General features: G+C 37.5%; 1 protein-coding gene across 5 annotated transcripts; it reads left to right on the forward strand.

The window, feature by feature from the left end:
- The first annotated feature begins 7566 nt into the window (after window positions 1–7566).
- Window positions 7567–16140, forward strand: LOC107820854 (uncharacterized). Of its 5 annotated transcripts, XM_016647205.2 has the most exons (8): window positions 7567–10115; window positions 10206–10261; window positions 10602–10654; window positions 10874–10945; window positions 11951–12077; window positions 12225–12393; window positions 15310–15697; window positions 15779–16140. In XM_016647205.2, exon 1 carries the CDS (start codon window positions 7724–7726, stop codon window positions 10001–10003), a length of 2280 nt encoding a protein of 759 aa, XP_016502691.2. In that variant the 5' UTR covers window positions 7567–7723; the 3' UTR covers window positions 10004–10115; window positions 10206–10261; window positions 10602–10654; window positions 10874–10945; window positions 11951–12077; window positions 12225–12393; window positions 15310–15697; window positions 15779–16140. The 5 variants fall into 5 exon arrangements, with proteins under 5 accessions (XP_016502691.2, XP_075096881.1, XP_075096882.1 ...); XM_016647209.2 differs by lacking the exon at window positions 11951–12077 and having other exon boundaries at window positions 7583–10115; XM_075240780.1 differs by lacking the exon at window positions 10874–10945 and having other exon boundaries at window positions 15310–16140.
- Window positions 16141–17594: the final 1454 nt, after the last annotated feature.

Raw genomic sequence — 17594 nt, forward strand, 5'->3', positions numbered from 1 at the left:
ACACGATGCAGCACGGAGGTGCCAAGCAGGTTACCTTAGGTGATGATGGAGTTTTGAGATTGCAGGGTCGAGTTTTTGTGCCTAATGTGGATGGGTTTCGATAGTTGATTTTAAAGGAGGCCCATAGTTCCCGGTACTCTATTCATCCGGGCGCTGCTAAGATGTACCAGGATTTGCGGCGGTATTATTAGTGGCAAAGAATGAAGAAGGATATCATTGCATATGTGGCTCAATATTTGAATTGTCAGCAGGTTAGGTACAAGCACCAGAGGCCCGATGGTTCATTTCAGAGGATTGAGCTTCCCGAGTGGAAGTAGGAGCAGATCACTATAGATTTAGTTGTTGGACTCCCACAGACTCGGAGGAAGTTCGATGCAGTGTGGGTTATTGTTGATAGGCTGACCAAGTCAGCATATTTCATTCTTGTGGCAGTCTCCTATTCTTCCGAGAGGTTAGCTGAGATCTATATCCGGGAGATTGTTCGTCTTCATGGTGTGCCCGATTCTATCATTTTGGACCGAGGCATGCAGTTTACCTCACGTTTCTAGAGAGCAGCTCAGCGAGAGTTGGGCACGCGGGTTGAGTTGAGCACAACATTTCATCCTTAGACTGATGGGCAGTCCGAGCGGACCATTCAGATTCTGGAGGATATGCTCCGAGCTTGTGTCATTGATTTTGGAGGCTCGTGGGATCAGTTTTTGCCTTTAGCAGAGTTTGGCTACAACAACAGCTACCAGTCGAGTATCCAGATGGCTTTTTATGAGGCTTTATATGGTAGGCGGTGTCAGTCTCCGGTTGGATGGTTTGAGCCGGGAGAGGCTCGGTTGTTGGGTACAGATCTGGTTCAGGATGCCTTGGACAAGGTCAGGATTGTTCAGGATAGGCTTCGTACAGCTCAGTCCAGGCAAAAAAGTTATGCCGACTGCAAGGTTTATGATTTAGCATTCATGGTCGGTAAGCGGGTATTGCTTCGAGTGTCGCCTATGAAGGGCGTGATGAGATTTGGGAAGAAGGGCAAGCTTAGCCCTAGATTCATTGGCTCGTTTGAGATTCTTGATCGAGTGGGAGAGGCGGTTTATAGACTCGCATTGCCGCCGAGCTTATCAGCCGTGCATCCAGTGTTTCATGTGTCCATGCTTCAGAAGTATCACAACGATCCATCCCATGTGTTAGATTTCAGCACTGTCCAGTTGGACAAGAACTTGTCTTATGAGGAGGAGCCGGTAACTATTCTAGACCGGCAGATTCGTCAGTTGAAATCGAAGAGTTTTCCTTCTGTATGTGTTCAGTGGAGAGGTCAGCCTGCTGAGGCATCGACCTGGGAGTCCGATATGCGGAGCCGTTATCCCCATCTTTTCCCCGACTCAGGTACTTCCTTCTTATGTCCGTTCGAGGACGAACAGTTGTTTTAGAGGTGAAGAATGTGATGACACAAGAGGTCATCACTTATTTTTAAAAGGAATTCTGCATTCCGAAGCTTTAGAAACTTCTTTTAGCATCACCTCAATTTGCGTGCGCAGTCCGGACGCGTAGCCGGAAAGCCTATATGTGAAAATCTATGAAAAAATGATAAATTTTGACTATAAAATGAATTAATTTGACTTCGGTCAATGTTTTGGGTAAACGGACCCGGTCCCGTGATTTGACGGTGCCGGAGAGTCCGTAAGAAAATATGGGACCTAGGTGTATGCCCGGAATCGAATTCCGAGGTCCCAAGCCCGAGAAATGAATTTTAAAGAAAATTATTTTCTAAAATTGTTTAAAGGATTTGGAAATGAATTTTGATTAAAACATGTTGGTATCGGGCCCATATTTTGGTTTTGGTGCCCGGTATAGGTCTTATATATGATTTAAGATAATTTTGTGAAGTTTGGTAAGAAACGGAGTCCGTTTGACGTGATTCAGACCTTAATTGGAAAGTTTGGTGTTTAAAGACGTTTTGAGAAATTTTATTGATATTGAGGTTTAATTTGAAGTTTCTGATGTTATTTTGGTGATATGAGTACACGAATAAGTCCGTGAGATATTTTGAGGTTGTGTGTATATTTGCTTGGAGCCCCGAGGGCTCGGGTGAGTTTTGGATAGGCCACAGGGTGCATTTTGAACTTAGAAAATTGCAGAATTTAGCTGGTGTGCCCAGGCCATGCGAAGCCTAGCTTGCAAATGCGAAGGCTGGATCGCAAACGAGAAAATAGCCCAGGCCTGCCTTGCTCACAAATGCGAGTATTCTTTCGCAAATGCGAAAATCCTTGTTCAGCCTTGGGTCGCAAATGCGACCCATTCTTCGCAATTCCCAAGTCGCAAATGCGACATGCTGTTCGCAAATGCGAAGGTCCATATTTTCCTGAAGGGTTCGCAAATGCGAGCCCTGTTTCACATTTCCCGACATAGTAGAGGTCGGGGTTCGCTTGCGAACCCCTGTTCGCATTTCCCATACCTGCGACCTGCAACTTTTATACTTAACCGATTTTAAACCCATTTTTTTATTCTCTCAAAACATAAACACCCTAGGACGATTTTTCAAAGGCTTCTTCTTCTCCAAATCAATTGTAAGCCGTTTTTAACTCATTTTCTTCAATCATTAAAATCTTTTAACATGATTTCAACTTAAAATCAATGATTTTCAGGGGGGAATTTGGGTGTTTTGGGTAAAACCTAGGTTTTTCAAAAATTGGGGATTTGGACCTCGATTTGAGGTCCGATTTCAAAACAAATTATATATTTGGGTTCGTGGTGTAATGGGTAATCGGGTTTTGGTTTGAACTTCGGGTTTTGACCATGTGGGCCCGGGGGCAATTTTTGACTTTTTGGGTAAAACTTAAGGAAACTCATTTTCATGCATTAGGGTTGATTCATTTAGCGTTTATTGATGTAGTTAAGTAACGTTTGACTAGATACGAGCAAATTGGTGGTGGAATCAAGAGGTAAAGCTATAGTTGAATCGTGAATTGTGTTCGTGGCATCGAGGTAAGTGTTTGATCTAACCTTAGCTTGAGGGATTAGGAGTTGTGTCCTATTTGCTACATGTTAATTATGGATTACGACGTATAGGCATGGTGACGATTATCTATACGTTAGTGTCAAGCATGCCCGTGAGTCTTGTATTATATTTGTTATGACTTCGTTGTGGTTTATTGCGCTTCATATGTTATTATCACCATTGTTCCCTTGCCAGGATGTTTGTTTGATATTAATGATCCCTTGCCGGGATGTTTGTTTTGATATTATTGTTCCCTTGCTTGGATGTTGTTGAAATATCATTGTTCCCTTACCAGGAAGTTGTTATATTGCTCTTGTTCCCTTGCTTAGATTTCTTATGATTATTGTTGGCTTGTAATTGGGAGCGGGTGGTACGCCTACCACAAGATATAATAAAATGGGAGCGGGTGGTACACCTACCACAAGATATAATAAAATGGGAGTGGGTGGTACGCCTATCACAAGATATAATGAAATGGGAGCGGGTGGTACGCCTACCACAAGATATAATGAAATGGGTGCGGGTGGTACGCCTACCACAAGATATAATGAAATAGGAGCGGGTGATACACCTACCACGAGATAAATGAAATGGGAGCGGGTGGCACACCTGCCACGAGGTACATGAAATGGGAGCGGGTGACACGCCTGCCATGAGATACATGAAATGGGATCAGGTTGCACGCCTGCAACAAGATGTGAAAAGAAAGTGAAATCTGCTTTTGTTTTCCTTATTCTTGTTAGTGGTTGGATTTTGATTCCTTTATTCTTTTGATATTCTGCTTTTACCTGTTATTCCTCAAAACATGTTTTCTCCTCCCATCTTTACTTGTTTATTCCTGCTTTACTTTTCGTTGTATATTATATAAGTGCACAAGTTTATTTGGTGATCTGGTCCTAGCCTCGTCACTACTTCGCTGAGGTTAGGCTAGACATTTACCAACACATGGGGTCAGTTGTGCTGATACTACACTCTGCACTATGTGCAGATCCTGGAGCAACTCTTGGATCGTAGTTGGAGGCTGCCTTCAGTCCACGCGGAGATCCAAGGTAGACCTGCAGGCGTCCGCAGGCCCTGGCGTCTCCTCTATCTTTTGTTTCCTGTTTCATCTTTTTGCTTCAGAAACAATGTGTCTTTCATTCTCGGACCTTGTATTTAGCAGTCTTAGACCGTCTGTGACACCAGGTTTTGGGTGATTAAGGCTTAAGTAATTGTAATAGCTACAGATTCAGAGATTTTATTATTTTTCTTCCGCTTAATTAAATATTCCGTTGTTTATACTTTATCACTTTATATCTGTTAAAAAGAATTAATTGGATAATGGAGTAATTAGTTTAAAGGATTGGCTTGCCTAGCTCACATTAGTAGGCGCCATCACGACTCCCGAGGGTGAAAAATCCGGGTCGTGACAAATATTTACAAATATTCATGATTAAACAAGTATTGAATTAGTATTCATGTGCAAATATACACATAATAAATTAGTGTAAAAATATAATAAGGAAAAAAACTTGGCTCAACCTGATACTTTGCATCAAATCACATGAATTTTATTATGTTTAAATAATAAATTAGTGTAAAAATATATACTAATTTAACCATAATTAGGGGTAAAAATAGCACGGGCTAGCCAATTTTCGGACTGGTAATTAAAAAATAGCCAACGTTTGCAAAGTCATTGAAAATAGTCACTATTTTGCTGCAACACGGAAAGTTCCAGCATAATATACTGAAGATTGGTGCACTTGTGTATGAACTTTCAGCATATTATGCTGGATCGGAGTATTATACTGGAATTCTAGTGTAAGCACATGATTTTTGCCCTATATGAGAATTATTCCCAAAAAATTCAAAATAAAATGATTTTCATTGGGGTGCAATTTTGAGAATTTTTGTGACATTTTTGATAATTATTTGTATTTCTGTCTGTGCGTGTTTATTGGTTAAATTAATAAAAAATTACAAAAATATGTCGCATTTGCATTTAGTATTTATTTAAGTTTGTTTTACAAAATCATAAAAATAATGTACGTTGCATTTTTAGCATTTAACGTCTAAATTGTGTGATTTTTATAGTTAATTGCTATTTAAATGTGCGATAATTGTTATTTGGACAGATTTTTGAAGTTATAACAGATTTTGAATCAGGGCAGTAACAGTAGTTTTAGGGGTAATACGGGAATTAACCAATTGCAGATTATTTAATTATGGTGGGGGACAAGACGTAATGATAAAAGCAAAAAGGAAAAGGTGGATAATGATGTCTTCTTTTCAAAAAGAGGGAACACGGGGGCCCACTTTGACTACTTTTCAAAAAGAGGGAACATGGGGGGCCACTTTGACTACTTTTCAAAAAGAGAGAACACGGGGGCCCATGTTGACTACTTTTACTAAAGTAAAAGTGTGGGTAATAATAAAAGTTAAAGGGGAAAGCGGTAAAAGGGGGTCTTGCTTTGTATATAAGGGGGGATGAGAGGAGGATGATGAGGAGGATTTTTTTCTAGAGAGATTTTTGGGGAGAATATTTTTTGAGAGTAATACATTCTGAAAATCTGAAGAAGTGTGGTAGAGTTTTGAAAAGAGAAAGACAATTTGAACTTTCACTTGAATAATTTCCGTTTGCCTTTCCTCGAGTGTTATTCAAAATCAGTAAACTACTGCATCTTGTATCCGTCTCTCTTCTGCTTTGACTGCGATTGCACTTTGGTATTGCTGAGTTTTCAATCTGTTACTGGGTTATTCTACTGGTCGTTACTGGTTTTGCGGTGTTGCTGAATCTGCTGTTGCTGTGTTATTACTGCTGCTGTCTCCTCCTTCTTTTCTTCTTGTACTGCCATTTCCAGGTACACATTTGTACACTCTCGGCTTGAAGTGAAATGAAATATTAATCCGGCTCTGTTCCGGTTGAATTCCTCCTGTTTAGATTTGTGTTGGAATAGAATTTTCCCTTCTTTGTATAAAGATGTAGTTGACTGATTAATGAGTAATGGGGTTGCATATGTATAACTTCTTTATCTAATAATGTTAGTTTAAATTAATCAAAGACTAGTTAATTTGTTTTGATATTATGGTGTGTCAATCTCATGTTCTAGTATTATTAAATAATAGAATATAGAATGAAAGTAGTCTTTCTTTGTACAAACTCGATCACAATTTTCCATTCGTATTAGCCGTAAACTAATAACTAATAAGTTACGTTTTTCAGCATGTAATTAATTGGGAGATTTTATTTTATTTTAGAGACAAACTTAATAGAACAAATGTAGTCACTGTAGGTTTATCCTTTAAAATAAAAAATGAGACGAGTCTCGCCAAATAAATCGCACATCGCTGGGGCCCTCAATAAATACATAACAATTACTAGACTTTGGATTTGGCCGTTTAGTGAATTTTTCACGACCTTTTTCTAAAACAACAATACGTAGTTTCTTTAGGACGCGTCTTAATTAATCCTACCTTCTTAAATACGGGTGTGCATTTATGTGACCCAAATCCAAATCTCAACGGAGTCGAAATGTGTCTCTAATCACGGGTACATTGATTGTGACGTGGTTCGAGATGCGTGTCCATGACGTTGCAAATTCCTTTTAAAAAAAATAAGAATGAGATGAGCCTCGCCGAACAAAAATACAAAAATTGCGGGGCCCTCAGTAAATATTTGCTTTAAAATTGCTTAGACTTCGGGATGGACCGTTTAGTAAAATCCCACGGCCCTACCCAAAGTAAATGATACGCTAGTCACTTTAGGCGCGTATTTAATAATGTTATCTTCCTAAACTCGGGTGCACATTTATGTGACCCAAATCCCAATCTCAACAGAGTTGAAATGTGGCTCTAACCACGGGTACATTGATTGTGACGTGGTTCAAGATATGTTTCCACGATGTTGCAATTCTTGATAAAAATAACAGTAAATGATAAAAGAGGTTAAAAGATAAAATTTGCACATAGGTTCATATTTGTATAAAATCAGATAATCAAGCCGAATATAACAGTTGAGTGACCGTGCTAGAACCACGGAACTCGGGAATGCCTAACACCTTCTCCCGGGTTAACAGAATTCCTTATCCGGATTTCTGGTGCGCAGACTGTAATATGGAGTCATTCTTTTCCTCGATTCGGGATTAAATTGGTGACTTGGGACACCCTAAATCTCCCAAGTGGCGACTCTGAAATAAATAAATAAATCCCGTTTCGATTGTCCTTTAATTGGAAAAAACTCCTACGCCCCTCGCGGGGCCGGAAAAAGGAGGTGTGACATCTAGTATATTATGCGGGAAATTTTTTTGGATTTTGAATAATGTTTTCGTTCAAATTTATCTTTATATGAAAAATGGCTAAATTTTGATTATTTTTGAAACCATAGTTATTTTTCAATGATCACTTATAAATCTGGCTATTAAATTAATTTCTCCGTAGTTTGGTTGATAACAACGTACATATAAAAGAAAGACTTTTTATAAATTTTAGTAGGACCTGTTAAAAAACGGATCCTCAAGTCCGACCCACAATTGGTTCCAAAATCGGGTCCGGATTCCGGGCTAAAGATCCAACAGTAAACACAACACGCAGCTACCTTCTTCGCCGTTCGCTTCTTTGCTTCTCTTCTTCTTCTGATGTGCGTACAGTTGCCAAAATCCAATACCCATTTCAGGTAACTACGCCGTCAGTTTCAGGTACTACTCATTCTTGTCAATACCCAAAACTCAATGCATTTTTTTCATAATTTTTCTCTTTTACAGAATGATCCTTTATTATGTTAGAGCTTCAAAATCCAATCTTAAAGATTTCAACTTTCTCTTTTCTTCCCTCAAACGCTTAATCTTCTATTCATCTCATTTTCATCATTTTCAATACCCCTCTGAACTCACAATAACAAATATTAGAGCCAATAGTAATAATATTGATAATATTAAGAGGAGTTATAATAACAATAATGGTGCTATGGCTGATAATCCCATTAAAGATTCAGACTTTAAGGAATTTTTCTTAAAGAAAATTGAAGAGAACAGATGGGATTTTGATGAGGAAATTTGGGTTGTTCCAGATTGTTTTAATTCTTTGGTTTATGATTCTGATTTGTTAGTGAAAACTCTTAGCTCAATTCGTCGTAGGCCGAATGTGGCGTTGAGATTATTCAAGTGGGCTGAAGGGCAAAAAGGGTTTAATTATTCAGAGTTTGTTTTTTGTACTATTCTTGATATTTTAATACAGAATGGTTGGTTTAAATCTGCGTATTGGGTTGTTGAAAGGGTGATTAGTTGTAATGTGCATAGAGTTGTCGATGTTTTGGTTAATGGGTATTTGAATTTGCAAGTTTCTGTTGAGATACTTAATCTTTTCTTGAGAGTTTACGCGAAGAACGCCAATGTGGAGCAGTGCTTGTTAGTTTTTGGAAAGATGTTGAGGAATCAGCTGTTGCCTGATGTGAAGAATTGTAATAGAATTTTAAGGAATTTAAGGGATAGGAATATGGTTGCGAAGGCGAGAGAAGTGTATAGGATGATGGGCGAGGTCGGGATAAAGCCGAGTATAGTTACTTATAATACGATGCTGGATTCGTTTTGTAGAGAAGGTGAAGTGCAACAGGCTTTGGATCTTTTATCAGAAATGCAGAGGAGGGAGTGTTATCCGAATGATGTTACTTACAATATCTTGATTAATGGGTTGTCGAAGAAAGGGGAGTTTAACTTGGCTAGAGGTTTAATTGGAGAGATGTTGAGTAAAGGACTAGAGGTTTCGGCTTATACGTATAACCCTTTAATTTATGGTTACTGTGAGAAGGGAATGGTTGTTGAAGCATTGGGTCTTGGAGTAGAGATGGAGATAAGAGGAGTTTCACCGACTGTGTCTACTTATAATACATTTATTTATGCGCTTTGTCAGCAGGGGCGAGCAAGTGAAGCAAGGCAGTGGTTTCCCGTCATGTTGAAGAAGAATTTGGTGCCGGACATAAGGTCATACAACACTTTGATTTATGGATATTGTCGATTGGGAAATACTAATGATGCCTTTTCATTGTTACATGATTTAAGAAGTGGTGACATTTTTCCTACGGTAGTCACCTATAATACAATTATGGATGGACTCTGTGGAAAAGGTGAGTTAGAGGATGCTATGCAGCTGAAAGACGAAATGACAAGATGCGGTATCTCTCCTGATGTGTTTACTTACACGATTCTGGTTCATGGTTCCTGCAAGGCGGGAAATTTACTGTTGGCAAAAGAACTCTTTGATGAGATGCTACACAAGGGGTTGGAGCCGGACTCCGTTGCCTACACAACTCGAATAGCAGGTGAACTGCGGTTGGGTGACATATTGAAGGCATGCAAACTACAAGAGGAAATGTCGGTGAAGGGATTCCCACCAGATATAATAATCTACAATGTATTTGTTGATGGCATCGCTAAGCTGGGTAATCTAGAAGAAGCAACTGAGTTGTTACATAAGATGGTTGGCGACGGCCTTATGCCTGACCATGTAACATATACCAGTGTAATTCATGCCTACCTCGAATTTGGGAACCTAAAGAAAGCCAGAGAGTTGTTTGATGAGATGATAAGCAAAGAGATATCTCCAACAGTTGTAACTTACACAGTGCTAATTCATGCGCATGCTGGTAAGGGGAGGCTTGAGCTTGCACATATGTATTTTTCGGAGATGCAACAGAAGAGCATTCTGCCAAATGTGATTACCTACAATGCGCTGATAAATGGCCTTTGCACATATAGAAGAATAAATGAGGCTTACAGTTACTTTGCTGAGATGAAAGAAAGAGGAATTGGCCCTAATAAATACACATACACCATTTTGATAAATGAGAACTGTGATTTGGGTAATTGGCAAGAGGTTTCGAGACTGTTCAAAGAGATGTTGGATATAAGGATCCAACCTGATTCTTTAACGTACAGTGCGATGTTGAAAAATCTCGGCAAAGATTGTAATTCACATGCCATAGAATACCTTGACTTTATAATTTTAGGTGATGAAGATGATGAAGGCACTGCTGAAGCAAAGAGTTGAGCAATCCGTGAACGACCACTGGAATTCTTGAATGACTACCTTCAGTTGTTGAACTCTGATCCGAAGGTATAACACTGTGAGCTTCGTGCAGAAACCTCTGTAATAGCTGCTGGTATGTGTCTGGTATATGTGATTCTGACCTTTAATTATTTTTATCATTGTTCTCCACCATGCATTTACAACTTTTATATCCTTTTATTAGGTGAAGCAGATAGAGCTGTCATGGTTCATTTTGGATTTGGGCCTGCTTCATATTTGGTATAAGATTGCTGGACCTACTTTGCCTTTCTCTTCAAATTAATGCATGGATATTTGAATAAAATTTTCATTCATATCTCTCTCTCTCTCATCTAATAACTGGCTCTTAATTTGCCCTTTCCTCATTTTTGTTCCCTCTGTTTCCTTTCTAAAAGTTTTATCGCCATTTCACTTGCATACAAGCCTAATTAGTAATAATCTGCTCCAACATCATGGTTGAGTATCTGCTCTAAACCTTCTTCTTTCAAAGGAAATTAAACATGATGCTAGATATTGGAGGCAAAAATTTTCAGTTTTTCTTGTTGAATGTCACCTCCTATTTATTTATTTTTCTTTGCAGGGCAAACACAAAAGTCTATGTGCATTTCCAGATAACACAAAACTCTATTGCAGGTTAGTGGTATTTAATTTCAGTTGAGGGTCTCAAATGTTATCAATATCCATTTTCTTGGGCTTTCCTTGCATTTGTGTTCGGTTATTGGTCTGTCTTCCTGTTTAAAACTTCTAAGTTTTGGAAACGCCCTAAAGATATCTGGTAGGACTTGCAAAAGTACTTCAGTCTGCTGAGGTAGCATCTATTCATCTTCTGCTTACCACTGTCTTGTTAAATAGGACTAGGACGGGCTTATTAGCTTCAACCTACTTTGTTGCTGTCTGTACAGTGCAGAAAGCCGGGATTGACATGTAAGATCTTGGTGCAGTTGAGAAACTTATAATTTTTCAGTGAAATGCAACATCTTTTGATTTTTTTCAAGAGCATCTTTCTATAATCTGTACTCATAGGGCCTTTTTATGCCTATTTCCAATATAAGCTGGTGGCAAGCATATGTGCTCCAAAAAGCTACCGTAAGGAATGGAATGTGTTTTCTTTGTTACAGAAGATAGTAGTCCAATAAGAGGCTGTGATATTCAGAGGGTTGTGGAACTTCAGCTGTGAATCTGAATGAAAATATGTCGGCTAGCCCTTTTACCTTTTCGGTCTGACCTTAAAGATCCTCTGGCTAGGAAAAACAATCCAATGGATATAAATATAACTAATTTGCAATTATATAATGATCTAATGAATTGTTTTGATTGGTCTTGCCTTTTAAAATGAATAAAACTCTGGTTAGTCTTACCCTCTACCAAAATGGTTGTGGACTTTATGACTTTATTATCCCAGTTTTCATCTTGGCAGTCTGTTTAAGCATGTGCTTGTATTGTTCCTTTCACGAACATTAGTTTACCTTTGTTCGTTCTTTTACTGTTTGATGGTTGGATATTGGGTTAAAGCATTAAGTATCATGTTTGAAGTGAGACTTACAAGTACTTCTTCCTGCATTTCGCTCTTGGTTTAAGGGCTTTCTTCCTTCCAACTGCACCCGTCCCATCCCAACCAACATGGACTCTCTGTCTTTGGAACATGCATATGTACAAAAAACAAAAGTATACGATTAAGTAGAAATCATACCATTTTATATTAGTCGATGCTGAAATATCAAACAAATGTGACATAGTTTAGGTAATTAGGATATAGATTGGATGTGAACTATATATCCAATCAGAAGTAGATCATTGTTCTATATCTAGAGATGAGAAGTGTCTCTTTTGATGTCTATCACACTGCTTCTAATCCTGTATTTGCCACTTTATGTAAAACCTAGCTATCTTATTTGATATGATCTATTTGATCATTGTTTTTCCTTACAGCAAGCATTGTTTTATCCTAGCTGTTTAGAGGTATCAGGGAGTGATTTATGCCTTCTTCTGTGTCCTCTGAACCTGTGGACATTCTTATGAATGTGGTGGCGTGCAGATTCTTGAAAAATTTGCGCTGGTACTTATATAAATTTTTTCTTCATTTAATGAAATCTGAGAAATTTATCCTGTATGCTTCTGTATTTAAGTTTATATACCTGCTTAGTTCCGCTACTAGGATATACATATTTGTGGCCTATCTGACCAGATATCAAATAATTGTCAGGTCAGTAGCACGTGTTGCTCCGATCCCTGAATATTTCTACCCAACCGTCAAAGCAGTAAAGCAAATAATGCAACATACTCTGGAAGTCGTGAGCAGTGGATAAATGATCGTTGAGGATGGTGCTATTCTGCTGGAATCTGCCATATCAAATTCAATCATTTAAAGCGTGGTAATAGTTACTTACCTGAGGCCTTTTAAAGTCTAAGTTTTGTCATAAAGTTTCACCCTTTTCATGCGGCATGTTTGTTGGTTTACATGCTTCCCACTGGTTGGTGCTATGCCTGTTTTTTTTTTTATTCTTCTATTTTCCAAATGTTTCCTGTTGGCCAAACTAAACATATGTGTCCACACAAGCATTTATTGAGTTGAATATTCCTGATTATTTAATCCAAATTTAGCATTTAGTTTCAAAGGTGCACCGAACTATCGTCGCAATAAACTTATGAGTCATCCGATGGAACTCTCGGAAATAGTGATAGAGTGTAGATTTAGGGACACTACAAGTGCAACAGAGAACTAGTTTACATCTTTATGCATAGTAGATCTACAATGGAAGCTATATTCTCGTGAAGAATGTTCATAAAAATTTATCACAAAGAGGAAAGATTTATACATGTTCATTGACCTAGAGAAATAATATGATAAAGCACCAAAAAAAAATCTTTTGGTGGTTGCGGAGGAAGAAAGCAATTTATATTGGATATGTAAATGTCATAAAGGATAGGTACGAAGGAGCAGTCACTAGTGTGAGAACAACAGTAGGGGATGCAAAGGAGTACCCGTAACAATGGGTTTACAATAGGTTTCGGTATTGAACTTTTACTTGTTACTCTAGTTGTGGATGGACTAGCTCGATATTCTAGGAGAACCATATGAAAGATGAATGGTATGAAAGATGGAAATGTTACACACTGAAATAAAATAAGGTTGTTGAAATATACAAGTGCTACCAGAGTGTTATGTGATAGAATGCTACCTACAAAAGTGAGTCAAGTTCTATGTAACCGTTATAAGACCAGAAATGTTATATCGGAGTGACTGTTGGGTTCTAAAGTCCATATCCACAAGGTGAGTGTCGTAAATATGCTAATACTGTTGGTTTTTAAAAAAGATGGGACAGCAAAAAGATTAAAAGTATTGATTGAAAATGTCTCTCAATAATTTTATTAAGCATAACAAGTCTTTAAATAGCCAATCAGGAACATAATCTGCAGAAAATCTGTATAATAAGAATTCAAAAAAACTAAAATATCTCAACAAACCTAAAAAATTTAACTGAAATTTAAATTCAAAAAAGTAGATTTATCCTAAAATTAAGCTAACTGATTAAGCTAAAAAAATGCAATAGTAACTGAAGCAAATCATCAACACTCCTCCTTTGCTTCAGTTGCTCTAAAACAATTGCTCATCCTCAATTACTGCTTCTACTGTTTGTGCTTGAGGATTGTGTTAAGCGTCTTTGAACTTACACATTTTTGTAACATGGCCTGTTTGTTTGCAAATACCACATATTGCATCATGTCTCCACCAACAAAATTTTTCTAGATGTGTTTTCTTTTTGCAGTATTTGCAAAGAGGACAATTGACCTTTTCTTTTTTGTTTTGTGCATTAAAAGCACCTTCAGTAATCATTTCTTGTCTAAATGCTCTTCGTTGTTCTTATGCTTGAAGAGCACTTATTAATTCTGCAACAGAGATGGTAGAGAGATCTTTAGACTTTTCTGGAGAGGAAATTTTGGATTCAAATCTCTCTGGAACCGTCACAAGAATTTTTTCAACTATTTTGTCATCTTTAAAATCCTCGCCAAGCAACCTGATTCTATTAACAATAGAAGAAATCCGATCAGAATACCTAGTGATAGTCTCGTCTTTGCATCCTAAGAGATTCAAAATCCCTTTTCAAATTTAAAATCTGCATTTGTCTAACTCGATCACTTCCTTGGTACTCTTTTTAAGCTTTTCCCAAGCTTCTTTTGTTGTCTCACATTCAATGATTTTAGAAAAAATTGAATCTGCAACTGAATTTTGAATCATAGTTTTGGCTTTGTATTTTTTGGTTTTCTCTGCTGAATGGTTTTTAATTTGGGCAAGAGTAGGATTTGCAGGGAGTGGTTGTAATGGTCTATCTTCCATTACAACTTCCCATAAATCATAGGTTTCAAGATATGATTTCATTTTCACTGACCATAGTTTTCACCAGTGAAAGTTTGTGAGGCATTCAAAGAGAGACTGCTGCTTGCCATGCTTGAAAATAGGTTTAAAAATTGATATTGGTTAAAAATGATTTGAAAATGGTTTTTGGAAGAATTCACAGATCCCGTAAGATCAATGAGGCTCTGATACAACTGTTGGTTTTTTAAAAGATGGGGCAGCAAAAAGATTAAATGTATTGATTGAAAATGTCTCTCAATAATTTTATTAAGCATAACAAGGCTTTAAATAGCCAATCAGGAACATAATCTGCAGAAAATCTGCATAACAAGAATTCAAAAAAACTAAAATATCTCAACAAACCTAAAAAATCTAACTGAAATTTAAATTCAAAAAAGTAGATTTATCCTAAAATTAAGCCGACTTATTATGCTAAAAAAATGCAATAGTAACTGAAGCAAATCATCAACAAATACTAAGATGGATATGAAGGTATACAAGATTAGACAAGATTAAAAATGACCGCGTTATGTAGAAAGAAAAAAATCTATATAGGCGATAACGTTTAGGTGAAATTGTAGTTGCATTTCTTCCTCTATCTAAGGTGGGTGTTCTCTCTTTAGTGATTGATATATGTGATTCCTGGAGATGGCCATCCAACATAGAGAGCCTTCAACCTTACCTAGGAGGGGAAGAACAGATACGTCATCATAAATGAATGCATAAATCATTAAACTAGTGTTGACCACATGTTTATGTATAATCTATAGTGAATTGGTGTTTCCCTGGGTTATTTAATTGGCAAGTTGAGCACTTTGTGCATTGTGGATGTTCTGTACCTTTCCTGCTTTCTCATAACGCACTGAGCTATAGAAGTATTTATGTGCTGGTTAAGAACAGAGGCCCTGACATCCACATTGTTTTTGGGCAACAGATATCAGGTCGTTTATTTTCCATGTGCGCTGCCTGAAACGCAGCGGTAAATGGTCAAATGCAAGTTTTGAGATCACTGAGCATCCCATTTTCCTAAGCCTTGGTGGAAGAGTAATCCAATACGTGTTGCGGTGGGAGGTAGCAGGGACAGAGTAAAATAGACGAGGTGCGCGCAAGTTGGTCCGGATACCATTTTTATTAAAGAAGAACGACGAAAAGAAAGAAAGAACTCGCCAAGAGCAATATATTTGAGAGCTGAGACACTGTGATAAAGGTATCCATGTGGGATTCACTACAAGAATGTGTGCAAAATCTTGAATGGTGGAGGTTGATAAGTTCATTCTTCCACTCAAAACTGCATCACCATTTGATCTGCTATTCACTTAAAGGTACAGCCTTATCACCATTTGCAGACATTGATGTATTGCAAAGCAAAATTTGAATCTCAGCATAATTCTGAATATTTGCAGCTTTGACAATTTGGTTGGAGAAAGGCTGTAAAGTGTTCTAATGAGAAAGGATGCATGTTTTTGAAGTTCTTCAAAGTAGAACTTTCTTATAGAACTTTCTTGTACCCCTTGGAATTAGTTGAGGTGCGCGCAAGTTGCTCCAGGTAGGGGTAAGGTCTGCATATATACTACCCTCCCCAGACCTCACTTGTGGGATTACACTAGGTTTGTTGTTGTTGTTGTTGCGGGCAGCTGGTCCTGACACCGCCATTCCCCCCCCCCCCCCCCTCCCCCCAAAAAAAAGTAGAACTTTCTTGTGTGTGTTTGTTAACTTCTTGTAACTGCATTTGTTTATACAGTATTACTTACTCAAAAGAGCTGAAGCTGGTTTTCACCCCTCTCCTAACCTCAAAGAAAAAGAAGTAATTTTCTTCCATGTTGTCTATATTGCTCGGAGGGGAGCCTTGGCGTAACTGTTAAAGTTGCTGCCATGTGACCAGGAGGTCACAGGTTCAAGCCGTGGAAACAACCTCTTGCAGAAACGCAGGGTAAGGCCGCGTACAATAGACCCTTGTGGTTTGGCCTTTCTCTGGACCCCGCACATAGCGGAAGCTTAGTGCACCGGGCTACCCTTTGTTGTCTATATTGCTCACCGAAAGAAGATGCACATTCTTTTAATTGATTCAGTGTCAATGAAACTTGTAAATATTTCCCATTATTGAGCAAATAAACAATCGACAAATTAAAATGCATTGTTTTTAATTACATGAATTATCTTTAATTAATAACTGCAAATTGTTCTCAAAGGCAATAAGTTTAAATAGAGGAGTTAACAAGGTAAATATTAATATTTAACTATGTCCCAAGTCATGCCAAATACACCAATTTAGTTTTACTGAATCTTAAGGTCATAACTTGTGAAATACACTTGACAAGGATGCTAACATATTCATTATGGGGATCTTTACAAAAACGGCCGACCGATCGAATTTACTGTTTACTTTTGTTAGCTAATATACATAAATTATATATATATTATACATAAATTATATATCTACTGGCTATTTTTTGTTTTGAGTAAGCGGCTATTTAGATTAATTCTTCTATCTGTTATCTCTTGTGGCCAAAGCTTGGCATCCAAATAAATGGCTATCCTTTTCTTGTTTTGTGTGAACTACATTGTTCAAATTCTAAGTTAACAAATGGAAGAATATTTAGGAAATTGGAGCAAAGACAGAATTATTTAACTAGGGAAATCAGACCATTTAGGACTAAAATACAGAATGAATATTATAAAACTAAACAATATATTCCACTGGTTATTTCAGTTCTATGAACGATAATCACATAATAATGTACGTCAAGTTAGAGACTAACCGTCAAATATTGCGCCGCCTTTTATTTTTTGTAAATTTGATGACTACATAATCATAACTTTAAGCTTTAAATATGTAAAATTATTTGATTGAGAAAATAAAAAGAATAAAATTAGAAAGGAATGAAAAAGAAATTCTGATCAAAGTTCCAATGGCTGTACTTTTTGCCAAAAGACAGCTCTCAGGTATTTTCTCTTTTTTTATTTCTTAAGAATATTTTTTTCTTTGTTTCTAAATAACTTTTATAAATGAAGAATGACCAAATATGTCTGCAAAAATCAGCAGCTAATTCCAAAAAATTTCCACTACCAAAGTAAGTTCCAAATTTATCCAAAAATGTGTTGCCTCGGGGAAAAAAAGCACGATGCACTAAGCTCTCGTTATGCGTGAGATTTATGGAAAGGCTGGACCAAAAGGATTTATTGCATGCTGCCTTACCCTGCATTTCTTCAAGTGACTAT

Source organism: Nicotiana tabacum, chromosome 20 (genome assembly GCF_000715075.1).
Source record: "Nicotiana tabacum cultivar K326 chromosome 20, ASM71507v2, whole genome shotgun sequence".
In the NCBI taxonomy this organism is placed as follows: Eukaryota; Viridiplantae; Streptophyta; class Magnoliopsida; order Solanales; family Solanaceae; genus Nicotiana; species Nicotiana tabacum.

Bases quoted from the DNA above. Each gene is read 5' to 3' on its own strand.
- LOC107820854 (XM_016647205.2), top strand. From the start codon at position 7,724: ATGATCCTTTATTATGTTAGAGCTTCAAAATCCAATCTTAAAGATTTC.